This window comes from Pimephales promelas, chromosome 7 (assembly GCF_988280905.1).
Source record: "Pimephales promelas chromosome 7, fPimPro1.hap1.1, whole genome shotgun sequence".
In the NCBI taxonomy this organism is placed as follows: Eukaryota; Metazoa; Chordata; class Actinopteri; order Cypriniformes; family Leuciscidae; genus Pimephales; species Pimephales promelas.
Genome location: NC_142775.1, coordinates 20873133 through 20893232, shown reverse-complemented (window position 1 = coordinate 20893232; position 20100 = coordinate 20873133). Strand labels below are relative to the sequence as shown.

Sequence of the window (20100 nt, the reverse complement as noted above, 5' to 3'; positions counted from 1 at the left end):
CCAGAGGGACTGGCCTGTAATAAGGTTAGGTAGCTACACAGTCAGTTTGGATCAAAGCGTTAGCTAAATTACAAAATGTAACATGCCAGTGACTATAATCTGCACTCTGTTTTAAGAATTCATTTGATTGCTGCATTACTCCATTGCATCCCCGTGGGTCTAAGTACCCAAAGGAGAGCTCTTAATAACACAGAAAATCTATGAAACAATGAATCCCATAATGCAGAGAACGCATTCCACACTCCATCAGTCTTTTGACCACCGCGGCTTGAAACCAATGCAGCTTCACAGTCTATTTCAGGGCATGTTGCCATGACGAAAACCTACTTGTTACTAAGGATCACAAGAAGAAAGAAAGAAAGAAAGAAAGAAAGAAAGAAAGAAAGAAAGAAAGAAAGAAAGAAAGAAAGAAAGAAAGAAAGAAAGAAAGAAAGAAAGAAAGAAAGAAAGAAAGAAAGAAAGAAAGAAAGAAAGAAAGAAAGAAAGAAAGAAAGAAAGAAAGAAAGAAAGAAAGAAAATGGTTGCAATTAGGCGGAAATTACAAAGTTGAGCCTAATTTCTCTCTTCCTTTGTGTGTGTTTAAAGGTTGCACTTATAAGTGTAAGACATTCCTCCTCACGTTGGAATTGCAATCTTAATTTTATAACATTAAAAAGCTGAAAATCAGTTCATAAAATGAACTTGGTCTTGACTGTAAAATTCTGAGAATTTTCACCAGTATTTGGGACAACAGCATTAAAGTAAACTAGGCATCGTTCTCTCAGTTGCCAACTGCTCTTGAATAATTAGATATGGCTTTAGAGAATTTCTCTACAAAATCTTTTCCATCTTTGGATAACCACAAGTGCTCTCTGTGTTAGATGAACAGCCTGTGAAGTTTCCTTCAGTGCTGTACGCTGAAGGGAAACAGAGATTTTTAATTCATGTTTGTGATGAATAAATAATTCCCTGCGCGTTCTTGTGTGTCTGCGTGCGCGCATTGAGGGGTGGAGAGGCGCGCGAGCTCGGTATGAGGAAGGATAAATTATCAGAATTATGACCAGTCAAACAAGTGTGGTGGAAAGTGGAACAAACGAGCACACACACAAATCTCAAATTCTCCATCCCGGTCCTACTTCACACGGTAAACACCCTGCAGAGTGATAATTATAATTGTGTAGGTCTCAGCGCCGCCTAGTGGTTCAGACTTAGTTAATCCGAATACCGCATAATGAAACAAACCACATGAGAACCTAAATATATTTTTAGGTTACAATATATTTTTAGCATGATTGTTAGGTTACAAATAAACGTCAATAATCAAACAAGTAACTAAAGAACAATAGAAAACAACGTACACTTTTCGTTCACTCGAATGGTATTTCTGCTTACAATTATATAAGCATTATTGTAAAAACATTTATTTGAGTATTATTTATTTTAGATAATACGTCTTGTTTTTTACCTGGTAGATTCGCGCAATTGTTGTTCTATGCGAATCTGCCGTGCGCAAACTCCAGACATGCGACTGCGGTTTGAGACATGGCTGATGATTTGGGAGACGAGTGGTGGACCCAGGGAGACAATTTAGGTAAAACATGCTAGGGTTTTTTTTGTTTTTTTGAACCATACTTCGCGCTGAAGTGTGTTTATGTCGTGTTTATGCTCTGCTCGTGTCGGTTTTGAACAGCCTAACGTTACCAGGGCGCACTAGTGCTCTAGAAACTTCTGCCTAACAAGATTCTGTGTTATCGTTAATAATTATTTTGTATAATAACTTGCATAAAACTTCTGTCAATAAACGAGCATCAGTTGGAACTTGGTTAGCCTCATATTGGCGGATGGCTTAACATTTTTTACTAGATTCAGACTGCGCAAAACACGTGTTTGCCCTGTCTTCGGTGCATCTTGGGATTTGTAGTTTTCTCCCATGTAAACAAGTGTAGTTGTAGTACTGTTTGTATTTGAGCTTTTTTATTATTATTAATTTGATTATTCAACGTTCATCATGACATTTCGTTTATGTGCAAACTTTGTCCCATTGAGGTGTTTCAGAGGTAGAGGAGGACACACAACCACTTACAGAAGAACAACCAATTAAATCTATATCAAAGAAAAGGAAGCGTGATAAACAGATTCAAGAGGAGGACACACAGCCACTTACCGAAGAACAATCTAATAAATCCACATCAAAGAAAAGGAAGGGTGAAAAAAAGATTCAAGACGGCACCAAGAAAAAGAAGAAAACTGTTAAGGTAATACACACACAAAAGTGAAGATTGTGAGGCTAAAAAAAATTGAAAACTGAATAGTGTGCAACTGTCAGGTCCTGGAAATTAAAAAAAAAAACCCTTTCAGTTCATAGGGAAATTGATTTATAAAAATAACTTATAAACCATTAAAGACAGATCTACTGAGATGTAATTAATCGATGCTTTTGTTGAAGCCATCATTTGACATAATTTAACAAATCCTTATATCGGTGTTTATTATTTGTGTTCAAGCTGAATTCCTGGTGAAAAACATTACCCATGATTCAGCAAAGAAAGCTACAATCATAATCACAGCAAGCAGGTCTCAAAAGAAAAGAGATTTTTTTTTTTTAATATATATTGCCAAGTTGAAAAAGTGTGTGGCCAGGCCACTGTACTCTGTTAAAGCTCAAGTGTGTCTCAACCAATGCCGTAGGGGTTTTGGGTGAGGCTTTGTGGTGGGGGTTCCTTTAGAAACCTGTTAAAAATATTTAGCTTCTATTTAAAGGTGCTATATGTATTTTTAGCGGCCTCTATCGTTGATGTTTCAGATTGCAACCAGTTTTTTACAAGAGCGCTCGTGCTCTTGCGCGCACTCGAACACAAGAGCGAGCACTCATGGTACACGGCCACACTGAGACTTTCAACACACCGGAGGAAGCATCACACAACATGCTGGAAACTCATGTAAACTCCCACTGCAAATTTACAATAATAGGCTACTATCAGATTGACGTTGAACTAATGCTCCATGCTCGTACCCCCTGATACCGTTACATTGACTGCATTTAGCCGACATGTGGTGTTATCCTTTTTAACAGTCTATGGGGGTTATCTAAGGCATTTCACTACTATTTGTGTATCTTTCACAATCAGACAGCAATGTCAACATAGATAAATGTATAATATGATAACGAAAACGGTTAGTGAACTAGACTGAATTTCAGTAACAGTAAGATCGTAGTAAGCAACATTACTGTACTGAATGTGTCTGGAAATGTGTATTATAAACAATATATTAGTGGGATGAGTGACGTTAGACAGTAGATCTAGTACATAAAATAAGTTACATCCTAGCGCCTACTTTTTGTTCTTGGAACAGTCTTTTGTGTTCATTTCATGTCTCATGTATATCATAGTTTATCTTGATATTTCATTACAGTTTACCATTATTTCAGCATATCTGAAAACTTGTAATTTATCACAATAAAAATAGCAGCGGTCTCTCCACAATTCAAACACTCTGCCGATGGTGTCGATCCAATTCACGTTTGGCCTGACGAGCTTCAGCAGATACATTTTTGTTTTGATTTGTTTTTTATATTTATGTGGAGTTTGTGTTGGAGTCTGTGTTATGCTGGAGGCAGGTTGTTTTTTGGTGTTATGAGACTCCATGGTGTTAGCTGCAGTGCTGTCGCATAGACTGGAATATAAAAAGGAGAGAGGCTCAGGAGTGCGCATGCAGTGGTGTAGTGCAGGGTATACGCAGGTATATGGCGTATACCCACTTCCTTTTCAGTCAGCATTGCGTATACCCACTTCTAAATCCCCTCTGATGCGCATCATTTAGTTGCTAATCCAATTTCGTGAATAAAAAAAACACCCCGTTAGAGTTGTACCCGTAATATTAACTCTAATTTGTTGCTGCAATGATTCTCCCATTGCGACGATAACTGACCTTCTCATCTGATCTGCTTCAGCACTCACCTGCTCGTCAATATCAAAATGTTCGTGAGACCAATCAAAGAATGCAGGATTTTTGTTCATAGGAGCGCGAGCTGAGCGCGAATCCCTTCACTTCAGTTAACGATCATACAGTGCGAGATAAGATGCAAGTAGCTCAAATTTACGTCTGTTTTTCAATAGACGTTTTAAATGACCGACAGAAATAATCAGTTTGATTAAAGGCAGTGGAAATTACAAGCTCAATTTAACAACACAAGCACCCTATTAAATATATTGCCATTATTATTGTATAAATATATTTGTATAACATTTTTTCGAATGTGTTTGACTTGTCTGCGTTTGCGCCAATTGCATCATTTAGCCAGAGGGTGGCGACAAGTGACTGTCTTTTTGAATGAGCAATTGAACCATTAATTAAATTAACAGATTAGTCCAAAAAAACATTGATTAATTTAGGAAAGAAAAGTCGCTGAAACTGGAACTGATTCTCATGTTTAAGAATCTGATCAAATAGGCTACTTCATGCTTTTAAAGCTATTGTTGTCAATTTTTTTGGCCATCAAAACACCTTAAAATGCTCATTTCGAGATCAGGAAAATCTAAATTTTCTTGGGGGGGGCATGCCCCCGAACCCCCCTAACAATAAAATTTATGGGACCTGGCACCTGGGTATTTAGAAAACTATATGTGCGGCCCTGATATGCAAGAATACTACTGATTCTATGTGTTCTATTGTATTCATTATACTCTATTCTATAGTCTTGCATATTGAATATTAATGCAAGACTAGTTGTCTTACATGTCACTGTTTATAACACAGGGTGTTCATCCTTTGCTGGGACGCTTAAAAAAAATATTGGGGGCATAAATTAAGAGTATACCCACTTCTCCAGGCACCACTACATCACTGTGCGCATGCACATCACATCCGATGGATTTCGCAGAAAATACGACCCAGAGACTTCACATAGAAACAGGAATACTGGCCTTCAGAGCTAATATCAAAAACAGACAAGTGGGTCATTGTAATGTGTGATTACAACCCCTTCACACACAGGCAATAAAAAAGCATTCATTTTATTAAGTTACATATAGCACCTTTAAAGGTCTCCTATTATAGACAATTGCAGACTGGGCTTTTTGGAAAGGCTTTAAAGGAACTAAAACAGAGCTTTTCAGACTGAAGAGGTGCTATTACAGTAATGTATAATATGAGAAAAATAATGTTTTTTGAATTTTAAGTCATGTAAATTTATTCTAGCAGAATTTGAAGATTTCTTCAAAAATACAGTTATGAACTTGTACATGAGCACAATATGGGCACTTAAGAAAAATATAGAAACCTCAACTTTGCAAATCTTTTTTTTTTTTCCTTGGGTTCAGGCATTTAAGTCTTTCATCAAAGAGATGTCTTTGAGACAAAAAAGGTCTTATGAGCAAAAACAGAAGCAGGGCATCTTTAAGTAAAGACTGTCTTTCCCTGCAGAAAGAATGTTTCATCACAGAGGAGAGATCAGAGGAAAAGGGTGATAAGGAGTCCAACAAAAAGAAGAAGAGAAGAAAGGTAAGAATTATAATTCACATTTCTATTAATGTTACTGTAGATGTCAAAGTCCTTTGCCCAGTTCAATATGCTCTTTAGACTATTTTTGATCACTTCATGCTCGATATAAAAGTGGCAAAAAGTACAAACTTACCCCAGAGATGCTTTGATTTTACGGACCATAATTTGACAGCTCATTTCTCAGTTTTCATAGGTCTCGGTTATTATTAGTATGATAATTAAGATAATTGCGTCTTAATTTATATTAGGGTATGGAGCTTATCTGAATTCATTCATTCCATTTTTTGTCACTGTCTCTGCCACTGTTAAAACATGTTATTGTTGAATAATTCTCATTTGTCATTAGAAGAAGAAAACTATCACAGATGTCCTGACAAGTTCTGAACCTGCGCCGGGCTCTCCAGCTGACCTTATGAGCCTTCTGAAGAATCACTTCAGCCTGACCCGCTCTGTTATTGAGCAAGAGGATCTGACACTAAACGGTGAGTTGATTAATGCACGTTTGTGTCTGAGAATCATTTGAATCTGGATATTGGATGATGAGGTTAATTTTTGTTTGTTGTCTTTTCTGTTTCAGACTCTTGTTTCCTCAGCAGTAATGACCTTACACATAGCTTGTCTTCTTACCTCAAAGAAGGTAAATATATATATATATATATATATATATATATATATGACGTGTTTGTCTTTTTATGCTGTCTGTCAATTTTTTAAAAGGATAATTCACCCAAAAATGTAAATTTTGTCATCATTTTGTCATCAAACTTTTGATGGTAATGTATATTCTGTAATGGGTAAATCTTTGCTTATTTAAAATTAGTGTGTCAGATGCTCCTGATTTGAGGTCAGTATTTATTTTTGGGTGAACAATCCTTTTATTCTTCTGTTCTTCTGAACACAAAAGAAGATATTTGGTAACCATACAGTTGATGGTAGCCATTGACTTGCATAGTTTTTTTCCTACTATGTCAAAGGCTATCGTCAACTCTTTAATTATCAACATTCTTTAAGATATTTTCTGTTGTGTTCAACAAAAGAATAAAAGTATGGTTCACCCAAAAATAAATATTGACCTCAAACCAGGGGCATCTGACACACTCATTTTGTTATAAGCAAATATTTACCCATTACAGAATAGAAATTACCATTCAAAGAAGTCTGTTATGCTCGCCACAGGTGCGTTTATCTGATCAAAAATAAAATTATATTGTGAAAAAAAATATGTAAAAACATATAAATGTACTATATTGTAAGTGTAATTTATTCCTGTGAGGCAAAGCTGAATTTCCAGCATCATTACTCCAGTCTTCAGTGTCGCATGATCCTTCAGAAATTATTATAATATGCTGATTTGCTGCTCAAGAAACATTTATTATTATTATCAATATTGACAACCAAAATTTTTTATTAATAAAAAAGCATATCATTAAAGAACTTCATTTATTTGAAATGTAAATCTCTTGCAACATTATAATGTTTTTATTGTCACCTTTGATCAATATAATGCTACTTTTATCCTTCCTGAATAAAAGTATTTCTTTCAAAACAACTCTTACTGACACCAAACGTTTTAATGGCAAGTCAGGTGGGTTTATTAATTGTCTCCATTGTGTTAATTCCTTAATGAATGCATGTATAAAGTTTGTATTAACACTTTTCATATTGAAATTTTTCATTTCAGTTTGTCCAAAGTGGGCTAAAATCCAGAAGCAGCACACCCAGACCCAGTCAGTGGTGTTTCTCATCGTTTGCGGATCCGCTCTTAGAACTATTGATCTTATTAAGTGAGTTTCAGTTGTTCTGTTTTGAATAATACAGAGTTTGTTTCCCCAAGTGTAAGACCTTTTTTTCTCTCTTTGCATTTAAGACAGCTGATAGCATTTAAAGGCCAAGCGAAAGTGCTAAAGCTGTTCGCGAAACACATCAAAGTGGATGACCAGATAAAGGCATTGAGTAAAGGTGTGACCCATATTGCTGTTGGAACTCCTGGGAGAATTGCTGCTTTGTTAGAAAAAGGTTTGATTTGAAGCACATTTGTCTCTCGTACATCTTGTAAATGTTATTTTAACCAACTTGCATGGCTTTCAGTTTTGTGAAACGTCTTTTTTCGCTCCTTGATTTTTGTGCTTTAGAGGGTTTGACTGTGCAAGGACTGAGGTATCTGGTACTGGACTGGAACTACCGAGACCAGAAGCTCAGGAGAATGGTGGATATACCAGAGGTAGCAAGGACAGACATGTTTGTTACAACATTCCAAAGATACTTTTTAAAGAATTATAATATAGATAAAGATGAAATATACATACAATATTAATATCTAATGTAACTAGTCAAAATTATGGATGATTTTGAAACACACTTAAAGGAAAAGTTCACTCAAATGAAATTTCTGTTATTAATTACTCACCCTCATGTCGTTCCGAACCCGTAAGTGTTCGTTTATCTTTGGAACACAAATTAAGATATTTTTGATGAAATACGAGAGCTTTCTGTCCCTCCATAGACAGCAACTTCATTTCCACTTTCAAGGCCCAGAAAGGTACTGGTGCACTGCTCACGTGAACGGTGTCAGAGAAAAGTCATTATTTTTGTTTTTTGTTATTCTCGTCACTTCATAACATTAAAGTTGAAACACTGTAGTCACATGGACTATTTTAACAATGTCTTTACCATATTTTGGGGCCTTGAAAGTGGTAATAATGTTGCAGTCTATGGGGGTCCGAAAGCTGTCAGATTTCATCAAAAAAAATCATTACTTGTGTTCCGAAGATCTTAGGGGTTTGGAACGACATGAGGGTGAGTAATATTGACCGAAATTTTATTTTTGGGTGAACTAGCCCTTTAATACAGATTATTTACTGCCAACATATTTCCTGTAAAAATGGTACATATCGACAGTACACAATCAAAAGGGATTGGTTTACATCACAGCCATTAAAAAATGTGTTTTGCTACTTGCTGTTGTGAGTTGTTTGAACAAGAACATCAAAATTTTTGCTCCATTTTCCTGGAAAGAGACTAAATTTTAAATGTGCATATCTGATCAAGAGAACGTTGCTTATTTGGATTTATTTGGGTTTAACTGACTTCGAATAACTGTGGGGAAAATAGCTTAAAATATTTTTGTTGTGTGTTTCAGGTGAAAGAAGACTTTCTGAAAATGATGGACCGTGGTCTAATTCATAGCTGCAGGGAAGGAAAATTTAAAATAGGACTCTTTTGAGCAGTCTGTTCTGTTCTCTGTATTTACATGTTTTACACGTATTCATTTACTTGCTCGGTATGTATTTGATAGAACTATTATAATGTATTTTAGTGAAATATGTCTGCTGCAAAAGAAAAATATGTTACGTGTGAGTGTTGTTTTTTACAATTAAAAATAAAAATATCTGATTGGACAAAGAAAATCTGCCCAGTTTTTTGCATCAGGAGCCCCTCCCATTTTAGATTGTTTATACTTTTTTCTGAATATTTTGCTTAATGCAATATCCTGTTACAACACACATGCTCAGGCACCAAGTGCACACACATTTTTTTCAAATGCGGCTCCCACACATTACGGCAGAGTCCAGGAATGAGGAGAGACTCAGTTCTGATAGAAAAGAATGTGTGGAGCACTGGGGAGGTTTACAGTCAGAGCTAAAGACAGGGAGAACTGCTCTGTGTGTATAAGGTGGGGTGGTTCATGGTTGAAGTTAATAAGTAACAGTCACTTAAGGTTCAAAGGTTCAGTCATACTGGGAACTGAGAAAATTTGCTCTGGTGGCAGTTAAAGAAAACACTTTCTTATTTGAAACTGTGTCATTATTACTATTTTTGTGAAGTTGTAGAGAATCTGAGATGGGAAAGAAGCAGGCTGCTACAGGGCCATTGTCGAGGCGCCCGGATAACTCCGCATTTAAACAGCAGAGGTTACCCGCCTGGTCTCCATCTCTCACGGCACAGACCGTGCTGCCAACTTTCTACATCATCTCTCTCGTGTGCTTGTTTCTAGGCGTCTGGCTCCTCATCACTGTTCAGAAAACACACGAACTGAAGGTTAGAGGGTTCTTTTATTTTATTTATTTATTTTTATCAAGTGCGAATGTGCAAGACTGCAGGAAGTGACCAGAAGGATGTGTTCCTCTGGAAACAAGATCAGCACAACCCGAAAATTAATTTGCTGTGTTCTTATAGTGTAACTTTAAGTATTAGTCAATTCCTTTTGCTATTTTGTACTCATAATGTAGACCTAACATTTGTCATTTGGCCAATTCAAAATATTGGTTTCGCTATTAAACTTTTTTAATTCAAAGTCATTACATTAGCACTTGTAAACCGTTCAATTTCGTTGTTTAATTAAAGTAGCTGACTAACTACATATGACCATGATTGTTGTCTGTATTGTTATTAGCATGGCTTGCTAAGGCAGCCATATCTACAGACCAGAATATCATAGCCTTGGGGGTGCGCTATTTTAAATTGGGCCAGTAAACAACCACCCTGAACATCTTAGCAACCATATAACAAAATGACAGCAGCATTTGCATGGGCATCAATCTGTTTTTATTAAGCATAAAAATCTGGTTTGCTACATTATGGTATCTCTATAAAAAAAATTGCTCATATGGTCACATTGATAAATGATGGAAAGAAAAGGGGTGAATGGAGTATGTACTGCCATAACTCCAACCACAGTTAAATTTTACACGCATGTCGTATGTTGTAGGTGGATTACACTAATGCTGGAACATGTCAACAGTGCTTCGAGATGCGGAAGCATGCCATCCACACCAGAACGGCCTGCACATGCTCAGTCAGCTTCTACATTCCCAAAAACTTTTCGGTGGGTCAGTTCAAGAAATAATTTGACAGTTCAAAAGTTAATGGAAAAGCATTAAACTAATCAAAAATGTTACAAATGATTGATGTTCTTCTGAACTGTCTATTCATCAAAGAAACCTGAAAAAGCATGTATTATGGCTTTGAAATAAATATTAAGCAGCACAACTGTTTTCAACAATAATGAAAGGAAAATTGTGTGCACAATACAACACTAGTTAAAATCTCTCACTAGCCTTGCCTGCACAAAGTTATATCCAATTTTATAAATAATATACCAGTTTTGAACTCCTGGCATGACTATTTACAACCAGTAAACCTAACTTTAGTTTCATGCACTGTTTCCAGCAGAATAAGAGCATTTTCTGCCTAGAACAGTCCCACTGTTAAAACGGCATTTACATAAACTCAAATAACATAATTCATTGTCTAATTTTTCAAATTATTTTCTGTATTGCCACTGCTGGAATTGTGGATTTACAAGATTGCTCACTACTGCACTATGTTGGTTTGTTTGTATGTATGTCTTACTGTTAAATAAAAAAATAAAAAAAAATATATTTTCTGTATTTAACCCGTACTTTAAAAAAGAGAGAGAGAGATTGAGAGAGAAGACATCCTAAATTAAATTCATATTACAAATGTCTAATTTAAACGAGACACCATATGAACCTCATAATTTGTCATCAGCGTGTTTCCTTTCAACATGATGTAGTGCTATGTCTGATAGCATGCTGTTTCCCTCAGGGCGATGTATTCTTTTACTACGGTCTGAGGAACTTTCATCAGAATCTGCGGAGGTACATGGACTCCCGTGATGATGCACAGATGGTGGGGAGGAAGAACAACCTGAAGGTGCTGGACGTCTCTTTTACTCCCCTTCTGTTTGCGCTCCTTTTTCACACACTTTCCTCATCCCTCCCACTCACTGATTAAAGTAACGTCTGTCTTTATTTGATCTCTCACTATGCTTCACATTAGTAGTGCTGTTATCACATCCAACATGTTGTTATTGCGGCAGTGGCTCAGTGGTTCATGTAGGTTGTCTACAAACCAGAAGGTTGGTTCCACCTGACCAAGTCTCGAGGTGTCCATGAGCAAAACGCCTAACCCCAGCTGCTCCCGACAAGCTGGATGGCGCCTTGTGTGGCTGACACCGCCGTTGGTGTATGAATGAGTGTGTGAATGGGTGAATGTGAGGCAAAATGTAAAGCGCTTTGGTGGCCATTGGGTCTGTGAAAGCGCTATAAAAATGCAGTCCTTTTACCATTTCTCACGTAGGCACCGAGTTCGTACTGCGCTCCGTTCGATTACGATGCAAACAGAGCACTACCCATTGCCCCATGTGGTGCTGTGGCCAACAGCATGTTCAACGGTGAGACACATGTTAGTATTATGCTAATAAGCCAGTTTGCTTGCTGCTCGTGGTTTGTTTATACCATTTTATTTTTATTTTAGATTCATTAACAGTGTTCTATTATCCAACGAATGAGCCAGGAGGAGGCCTACCAGTTCCACTCTACAGGAAGGGTATCGCTTGGTACACGGACAAAAATGTCAAGTTCCGTAACCCTCCGACCAACAACACATTCACACTCCGACAAGCCTTTGAAGGTACACGGCATGTGCTGCATGTGTTATGAGCATGTGTCTGTTTTTCTCATTGTTGTCTCTCTGTTTGTTCTCAGGCACGATTCGGCCCTTATACTGGCAGCGTCCGGTTTATGAGCTGGATGACACAGACTCCAACAACAATGGCTTCATAAATGACGACCTGATTGTTTGGATGAGAGAGGCGGCCTTCCCTAATTTCAAAAAGCTTTATGGGGTTCTCAATCGTGCTCAAGGGCCTTTCAAACAAGGCCTACCCAGTGGCAACTACAGCCTCTCAATAATTTACAGTATCCTTTGCTCATGAAGGACAGAATTGCTTGTAAATGGAAGGAAAGGGTTCGGCAGCAGCCAGGCTTTTGTTTTGGTGACATCTTATTACTCCCCTGACAAAATCGTATGGTCACAATGGGTCAGCTTTTGTTAATTTGTTTTTGCCTTAGTTTGGATAGTTCACCCCAAAATGAAAATTTTGTCATCATTTACTCACTCTCATGTTGTTCCAAACCTCCATGACTTAAAGCTAGGGTATAAGATTTCAAAGATTGTTCATTATTAATATCCTCGTTTATATGCTGGTTACAGTTATATACCCTGCAAACATGCCCCTGCGGGGCCGACGCTGGCTTTTTGTGGGCACAGTGGGCTAGGGCCAGCCCACGCCAAACCTAAACAGGCCCAGTGCGGGTTGCCCAGACGAGGCCCACAGCTTTGGGCTCACTGCGGGCTATCAGTGAGGAGCCCACACTAGCGGGCTGCCCACATTAAGCCCATGATGGCCCACTGTGGGCCATCCCATTCGGGCCCATGAGCAGGTTTTGCACCTTTGGGCCCATGCGGGTTTAGTTTAGGTAGCCCACATTTAGATTTGCCCACATGCCCACAATGTCGTCAGTACGTCCTCTAATCATAATAACTTGGTAATTTTAATTCTCTTAAAAATTAAAAAAAAAAAATAAATAAAATATATATATATATATATATTAAGAGAATAAGAAAGCACTAATAATATATATATATATATATATATATATATATATATATATAAAGAGAATAAGAAAGCACTAATAACTTGGTAATTTTAATTCTCTTAAAAAAAAATTAAACAATTTAAATATATATATATATATATATATATTTAAATTGTTTAAAAAATGTTTTATTTTTTTTAAGATATATATATATATAAGAGAATAAGAAAGCACTCTTTATATAAAGATGGTAATGAAATTACGGGCCTGTTGCAGTTTCATTCCACACTTTATGTTACATATTTATATTACACGTTGCTCTTTATATTACATGTAGGCCTTTATATAATACAGATGTCATGAAATTGCTTTACAATAAAAGTAAAAGCAAAATGGTATTAAAAAGCATAATTGTCAACTGAATGGGTCATAGAACTACACAATGAGTTTAAATTCATTATATAAAATTAATGATATTTTAAATTGTTAAATGTTATAATTCTAGATGTTTATTTAAATGCTGCGTGCCTTTTGACGTGTTCTATGGTTTCAATATGGGCGTACGTGCGCGAGTCGCATTCAAATCTGATTCAAAGACAGGAGCGCGCGCGAGCAGATGGAAACCATGGAAACGAGGAAACCCATCAACTGACAAACAGCAAACTAGCGTCTCTCACTGTTGTTTTCTCTGCTTTCAGGTAAGTCTAGTTACCAAAATCACACAAATAATACATACAAACCTTCCTGATATATGTCTTACGTGTAATTGATACACTTCTGTTGAATATTTACTTTATAGAAATAGTTTTGTGTCTTCGATAAAGTCCGTTAGCATCTGACTGAACCGTTTTCAGAAGAGCTAACGTTAACGTTAAGTTGTTTACGTTACAATTGAGCTCTTGTTTTACATAAGTGTGGGTTTTTAACCACATTTTTGTGTTGATAACAGTTTTTGATAGTTTTGTTTTGCTGGTAATTTGTCAATGGGTGATTGGAAGTTAGCTAAGTTAATTTATTTAACCTTGAAAGAATTCATTGTAATGACGTCATTTACAAATATTGGTAATAAGTGATTTCAGAAGGAACAGGAAAAAAACACAACAAAGGGGAATTATTGTTTAATCATGATAATTATTTCATATGCATTATTGCACAATATATTACCTTAAGATTTTTTATGTATATTCTTTAGCTATGCTCTAGCTTGCTTCCTTGTATTAAACCCTTTGTTCTATTGTAAATTCAATGTAATATTGTTGGCTCTGTGACACATTGCATGTTATTTTCTTGAAGATCATCATGTCCTGCTGCACCCCCTGGGGTCCAAGACAATCTCCACGGCTATGACCTCGACTATAGTAAGCAAAACTTCATACATACTGTTTAATTGTTGTGGGTCTGTAGGATTTATGATTTTGAATGAAGTCTCTCACTTTAAATTCATTAACTACAGTTTTTTTCAGTGACATTGTACTTGAGAAGCTAAATAATAGGTGGCAAATATAATGTTATAATAGTCATAGTTATAATAATTCAGGATAATAGTCATGGGTATATATATATATATATATATATATATACAGTGTATATATATATATATATATATATAAATTTTTTTATTTTATTTTTTCTCTGGGTGTGTTTTTAATTATGTTGGCCAATGAGACACCATACTGTCCAACTCAAAGCTATTTTTTTATGTATGTTTGACTGATAAATACTGAAATTCTTTTTACTTTCAAATGCTGAATTCAGGGGGTTATGGCTGTGCTCTTGTTACCAGATGAGATATCATTTGATCCTGTGATTCTTCAGGACAAGATCTTGATGCCATCCACACCCAGTACATGACGAAGGTGAGTTTCACAATAGCTATATCACCATCACAAACCAAGAGGCCAAACACAACAGGCCTTCATCCATATGAACTCACCCATATGTAGGAATAGGTTCCGAAACCCGGTATTAAACATTAAACGGGCCCTGGGGCCAAATTAAGGAAGACTGCAGTATCGATAAGCTCAGATGTTATCAGTTCTGCTGACGGTACTGAAGAAATTACACACACACTATTTATTATAGACATTATCTTGTGTCATTGTCATGTGTTTTTCAGGCTGGTTGTTTGTCATTTTGTAAGAGTAGAGAGAGGCTGTACCTCAGTGAAGACTTATTTTACATTAGATAATTCAATTTCCGTACCTGATAAGTTAGATTTTCCGAAAAAACTTCATGCACTGCTTATTTCAGATGTATTTTTCTTCTATTGAATTTATCAATACTTGTAATTTGTTATAATTTTCAATGCAGATTCACTCAATAATCTCTTGAAATTTGTTTTTATATCGCAATATATATAGCAGCAGATAAACAAAATATTTTATTTAAGGTTTTTAGTATTGTGCAGCTCTAATATTGAGCATTTAACCTGATTGAACCTGGAATTGTTATAATAACCTGGAATAATTTGTGATACCAGATGTATGATTATGTATGATAGATTTTGAACTGTATTTTTTTTTTTTTTTTTTTTTTTTTTTGCAGGTTTTCTGGGATCCACAGTGGAAGGCATCAAGGCGTGAGATGTTGGCTGGACAGATGTACCTGTACACCACACCGACCTCTGCTTTTACATGGATGGCGGATTACTATCATGTTCTGTAAAGGTTTCATTATAGCAAAACAGAGCACCTGTGACAGTGGAATCTGTAGGTGTAACGTAGTCAGTTAAAAGTAGTCAGGTGTAAAGTAGTCACAGATAGAACGTTTTTTTTTTTTTAAGTTTCAAACTTTTTTCTCTTTCACAAAAAACACTGCAGTTACAGCTTTTCAAATTCTTCATTGGAGGTGTACAAATAATTTTCTTTTTTTCAAATCACAAAAAGGGCTGTGCAAAAATTAATTGCAATTAATCGCATCCAAAATAAAAGTCTGTGTTTACATAATATATTTGTGTGTGCTGTATATAATTATTTTGTATATATAAATACCTATGCATGCATGTATATATTTAAGAATTATTTGCACTTAAATTCTGTGTATATATATATATATATATGAATACATAATCTATATTATATAAATATAAATATTTTATATATGAATAACACATTTTCTTAAATATATACATGCATGTGTGTGTATTTATATATACAATATAGGGCTGTGTAACGATTAATTGCATCAAAAATAAAAGTTTGTGTTTACATGATATATGTCTGTATAATTATTTTGTATATATAAATACACACATATGCATGTATATATTTAAGAAAAATGTGTTATTGATATATCAAAGATTTATATTTATGTATAATATTAATTTTGTATAAACATATATACAGTACAAACATGCAAATATTTCTTAAATATATACATGCATGTGTGTGTATTTATATATACAAAATAATTATACACACTACACAAACGTATATAATTTATGTGAACACAAACTTTTATTTTGGATGCGATTAATCGTTTCACAGCCCTAATACAAAATAATTATATACAGCACACACAAATATATTATGTAAACACAGACTTTTATTTTGAATGCAATTAATCGCAATTAACTTTTGCACAGCCCTGTAAGAAATGTATGCTGACATTTAAGGCACGGCCACACGGGGTTTGAGCATATGTGACTGTGAATGAAAAGTGAAGTTTGACCACATGAGAATAGCCAAACAGTATAGATGATTCACAAAATTATACACCAAGAAATGTGCATAATTGGCCAAAATGTTACTGTTTATCAACAAAAATATGACCCTATGAGTTTGGTAATTTTTAGAATAGGATTTGTGCACCTGCAATGAAGAATTTAACTGATGTTTTGTGTAACTGATGTGTTGTGTTTGTGAGAGAGAGAAAGAAAGCAAAGAAAAAGAGGTTTGCAACTCATAAAACATTTTCTCGAAGACTAAAAATCTACAAATTGCACTGTTATAGGGACTCTGTTTAGCTTCAATATTACTAGATATAATACAGTGTCAATCTTATTAACTACTATTTATTTTGTATAAAATCATATACAGTATACAGGTAAAAAATTTGGAAACATTTTGGAAGAAGTCTATTCTGCTTATCAAGCTTGCATTTATTTGCATTTATTAAAAAAAAAACAGTAATATTGTGAAATTTTATCATAATGTAAAACAGCTGTTTTCTATGTTTCTGTTTTTTATGTGAATATATAATAGTGTAATTATATTATATATAATAACCTGAATTTAATGTTTTATGTTTTGTAATTAATAAATACATTGATTTGAAATCCCTTTGACTTCTGTACATTTGTGAAAATACAGAAATTAGTTATGTGGTGACTGCATTCAGATGTATAGAATAATTGTTTTTCCCAAAGACTTATAGTTATATTAGCCAAAAAGTATTTATAGTGAAACAGATTAATTGTGAACTAGATCTATTGTTGTAGATGCCCTGTGTGTGCGGTGCGGGCCCTGTGTGGGCTTAGTGAGGGATTCCTTGGGGCTAAGTGAGGGCTGCCCATGCAGGGCCAACGTTTTGTGGGCCCAGTGTGCGGGCCCTGTGTGGGTTTAGTGAGGGCTAAGTGAGGGCTGCCCATGCAGGCCCAACGTTTTGCCAATGAGCAAATTCTCATGGGCCCTGCGCTAGCAGCCTGCAGGGGGCCCTTAGGCTAGCCCTAAGTGGGCCCGGACAGGGCCAGTGCAGGCTTGTTTGCAGGGTAGTACAACCCTAACAATATAAATAGAAAAAAGAACGAAAAAAATCCATTCACTCTATTGGCTGTACAGCCGCATAAAAGTTGACCAATGAAAGTTGACCACCAGCTACACATTGGTCAACTGCTCTCATCCAATCACCAGCTACACTTGAAACTCCGCCTGGCGCTCGCGTCTCCACCCCACCGCACCCGACCACGCCCGACCGCGCCCCCCTTCTGGGTCATGAGAATCGCGCGCGTTAGCAGCTGACCGCATATGGTAGCTAGCTAAGTAGCATAACAGCGATGGATAAAAACGAAAGAGACAACAGCAAGCGTCCCCTGATTGCCCCTACAAGAAAATGTGAAGAATGCCGAAATTTGAGGAGAATAAATATAGGGTCCACCATTGACCGATGGAGAAAGCTTCAGCGAGATCTGGGACTGAATACCGATGCTGACACTGCTTACATTTGGTTGAGCAGGTAACGTTTAACATTTATTTATACTCGTAAATGGCGTGAGTCGCGTGAAGTGTTACATATATAACTTTTTATTAGTCTGACAACTTGCTAATTCTGCCGGTCGGCATTGGAATGTTAGCTGTTTAGCATCGCCTATCATGGGTCAAAGTAAATGTATTTCTTGAAGTGCTTGATTATATTTCAGTATGCCTAGCGGGTTTCTGTTTGAGCCGATCGGAATTTAAACAAGATGCGCTGTATGCTGCTATAACAATTACTCAAAACCTTCGCAATACTACTAATATCATAGTTATGGTGGTGGGTAGTGTAGAACATTTCATGTGTTGCTAATCTTGCGTTGGCGTGATCTCAAACGTGTCATTGAATTGTTGATGAAGCAACTAAGTTCAAGTGTCTAAAGGCAATTTTACATATGATGTGATTGAAGCGACTAAGCAATGTTGTGAAAGTATGATGATCACAACTTGACTGAGTGACGTTGTTCAATTCGTTTCCCGGGAGGGATCACGTAGCAGAGGGGAGGGGTGTGTGTGTGTGTGGAGAGGCGGGATGAGTTTTTTAAAACGTCCCTCCCGTTTCAGGCTTTCTCGACTGATTTTCAACATCGTATACTACAGTTTAAGGGATAGTTCACACAAAAATAAAAACCTTCATGATGTTCCAATCCTGAATTGGGTGTCTTTCTTCTGCTGAACACAAAGGAAGATATTTTAAAGAAAGTTGGTAATCAAACAAATATCTTTTGTGTTGAACATGAAACTCATACAGGTTTGGAACAACATGGGGGTAAGTAAATGACAGAATTTTCATTTTTTGGGGGAAATATACCTTTACTTTACTTTTCGTTCCACATAAGAAAGTCAGTCATATAGGCTTGGAACAACATAAGGATGAGGTAATACATTTTTGGGCCAACTATCCCTTTAAGACACTATCCCCTGGTTTAGTAGACAAGGTTTAAGATAGTCCCAGACTAAGATGCAAGTTTGAGCTGTTTTAACTTAAACCAACTTGAATATCTGACATATCTTATAGGTAGGTCAGTGCCATTGTTTTGACACCATGTTTTTTTGTTTTCTAAGGCACGTTTCTAAAAGTTACTTAAAGAGTAACTAAACCCTAAACCAACTTTTTTAGTTAATGATCTGTAAAAATGGATCTTTATTAATACCAGTCATTGATTCGAGTAACTTTTTTGACATTTGTGTGTAAAGTGTTTTATTTCTACAATATATGGTGTAAAAACGTCTTCAGTGCCCTCTTCAGGTTGATGGGTGAATACTGCAGTTGAATTTTCCTATTGGATGTTCGTGACGTACGCAGGTTTCAGCTCACCACGCTCTTGGTACAAGATACGCCCTTGGCAGTATAAAAACCAGCTTGTTTCGTCAAAACCAGTCAGGACAGGAGTTGTAATTGCGAGTATTGAAAACGATCAGGATAGAGTGTTTTAATATCTATTTCGTCCCCTCTATCTCCGCTGGGGTCTGCCCACTTTTTCAGCATTTTTCAAATATTGCCAGTGGGTGGAGTCAGGCTCTGACCAGGGGACTAGTTACCCTTTAAATGTCCTAATTGAACTAAGGCCTAATCCTGGCTCAATCTAAGACCTGTCTGTGAAACCGGGCCTATATGTATCCATTTCATTTCTATCTTAGATTTAGCCTTGACTAATACCTTCAGATTTTCCTGTCGAGCCCTTTCAAGGTCAGAAGGAGCTGGTGATCTCCATGGTGACCTGGTTTGGTGGGCAGAATTACTTCTTGCCCATTGCGTACCTGGTGACTGGTGGAATGAGCTTGGTGGCAGCTATTGTACTCACAGTGGTGTTTGTGAAAGTGGGCAAAGAGGGCAAGAACATGGAGGAATAAGCCAAAGAAAGAAGGAAATGTATACCAGAAAAGAATGACAAACATTGCCCATAAAAGTCATTATAGGCACATTGGAAGCAATTGAAGTGTACATATGCATTGTACATATCATCCTCTCTAATTATGAGGAAAAAAAACAACTAATTGTGTCCAAAACCCATTTTGTATGGTTT

At 36.3% G+C, this 20100-nt stretch overlaps 2 protein-coding genes and 1 long non-coding RNA gene across 4 annotated transcripts; all 3 read left to right on the top strand.

The window, feature by feature from the left end:
* Window positions 1-1413: 1413 nt before the first annotated feature.
* On the top strand, window positions 1414-8888 carry cmss1 (cms1 ribosomal small subunit homolog). Of its 2 annotated transcripts, none has more exons than XM_039655603.2 (9): window positions 1414-1570; window positions 2026-2234; window positions 5404-5481; window positions 5828-5963; window positions 6059-6118; window positions 7163-7265; window positions 7349-7497; window positions 7614-7702; window positions 8621-8888. In XM_039655603.2, the coding sequence occupies exons 1-9, from the start codon at window positions 1522-1524 to the stop codon at window positions 8702-8704; spliced, it is 957 nt and encodes a 318-aa protein (XP_039511537.2). In that variant the 5' UTR covers window positions 1414-1521; the 3' UTR covers window positions 8705-8888. The 2 variants fall into 2 exon arrangements, with proteins under 2 accessions (XP_039511537.2, XP_039511538.2); XM_039655604.2 differs by having other exon boundaries at window positions 1419-1570; window positions 2035-2234.
* A 132-nt stretch (window positions 8889-9020) lies between these two features.
* On the top strand, window positions 9021-20067 carry cdc50c (Cdc50 family member C). The gene is made up of 7 exons (XM_039655602.2): window positions 9021-9519; window positions 10190-10306; window positions 11050-11157; window positions 11584-11677; window positions 11761-11916; window positions 11991-12203; window positions 19740-20067. The coding sequence occupies exons 1-7, from the start codon at window positions 9322-9324 to the stop codon at window positions 19925-19927; spliced, it is 1074 nt and encodes a 357-aa protein (XP_039511536.2). The 5' UTR covers window positions 9021-9321; the 3' UTR covers window positions 19928-20067.
* Window positions 13118-17160, top strand: LOC120471275 (uncharacterized). The gene is made up of 4 exons (XR_016169284.1): window positions 13118-13582; window positions 14178-14242; window positions 14640-14740; window positions 15429-17160. It is a non-coding gene; the product is annotated as an uncharacterized LOC120471275 (long non-coding RNA).
* Window positions 20068-20100: the final 33 nt, after the last annotated feature.

What these genes read in the sequence shown, in the direction of transcription:
- cmss1 (XM_039655603.2), top strand. Translation starts at nt 1,522, where the DNA reads ATGGCTGATGATTTGGGAGACGAGTGGTGGACCCAGGGAGACAATTTA. An exon ending in AGAACTATTGATCTTATTAA is followed by an intron (nt 7,266 to 7,348) that starts GTGAGTTTCAGT and finishes TTTGCATTTAAG; the next exon opens with ACAGCTGATAGCATTTAAAG. An exon ending in TGCTGCTTTGTTAGAAAAAG is followed by an intron (nt 7,498 to 7,613) that starts GTTTGATTTGAA and finishes TTTGTGCTTTAG; the next exon opens with AGGGTTTGACTGTGCAAGGA.
- cdc50c (XM_039655602.2), top strand. Translation starts at nt 9,322, where the DNA reads ATGGGAAAGAAGCAGGCTGCTACAGGGCCATTGTCGAGGCGCCCGGAT. An exon ending in GGCCAACAGCATGTTCAACG is followed by an intron (nt 11,678 to 11,760) that starts GTGAGACACATG and finishes TTTTTATTTTAG; the next exon opens with ATTCATTAACAGTGTTCTAT. An exon ending in CAGCCTCTCAATAATTTACA is followed by an intron (nt 12,204 to 19,739) that starts GTATCCTTTGCT and finishes TAATACCTTCAG; the next exon opens with ATTTTCCTGTCGAGCCCTTT.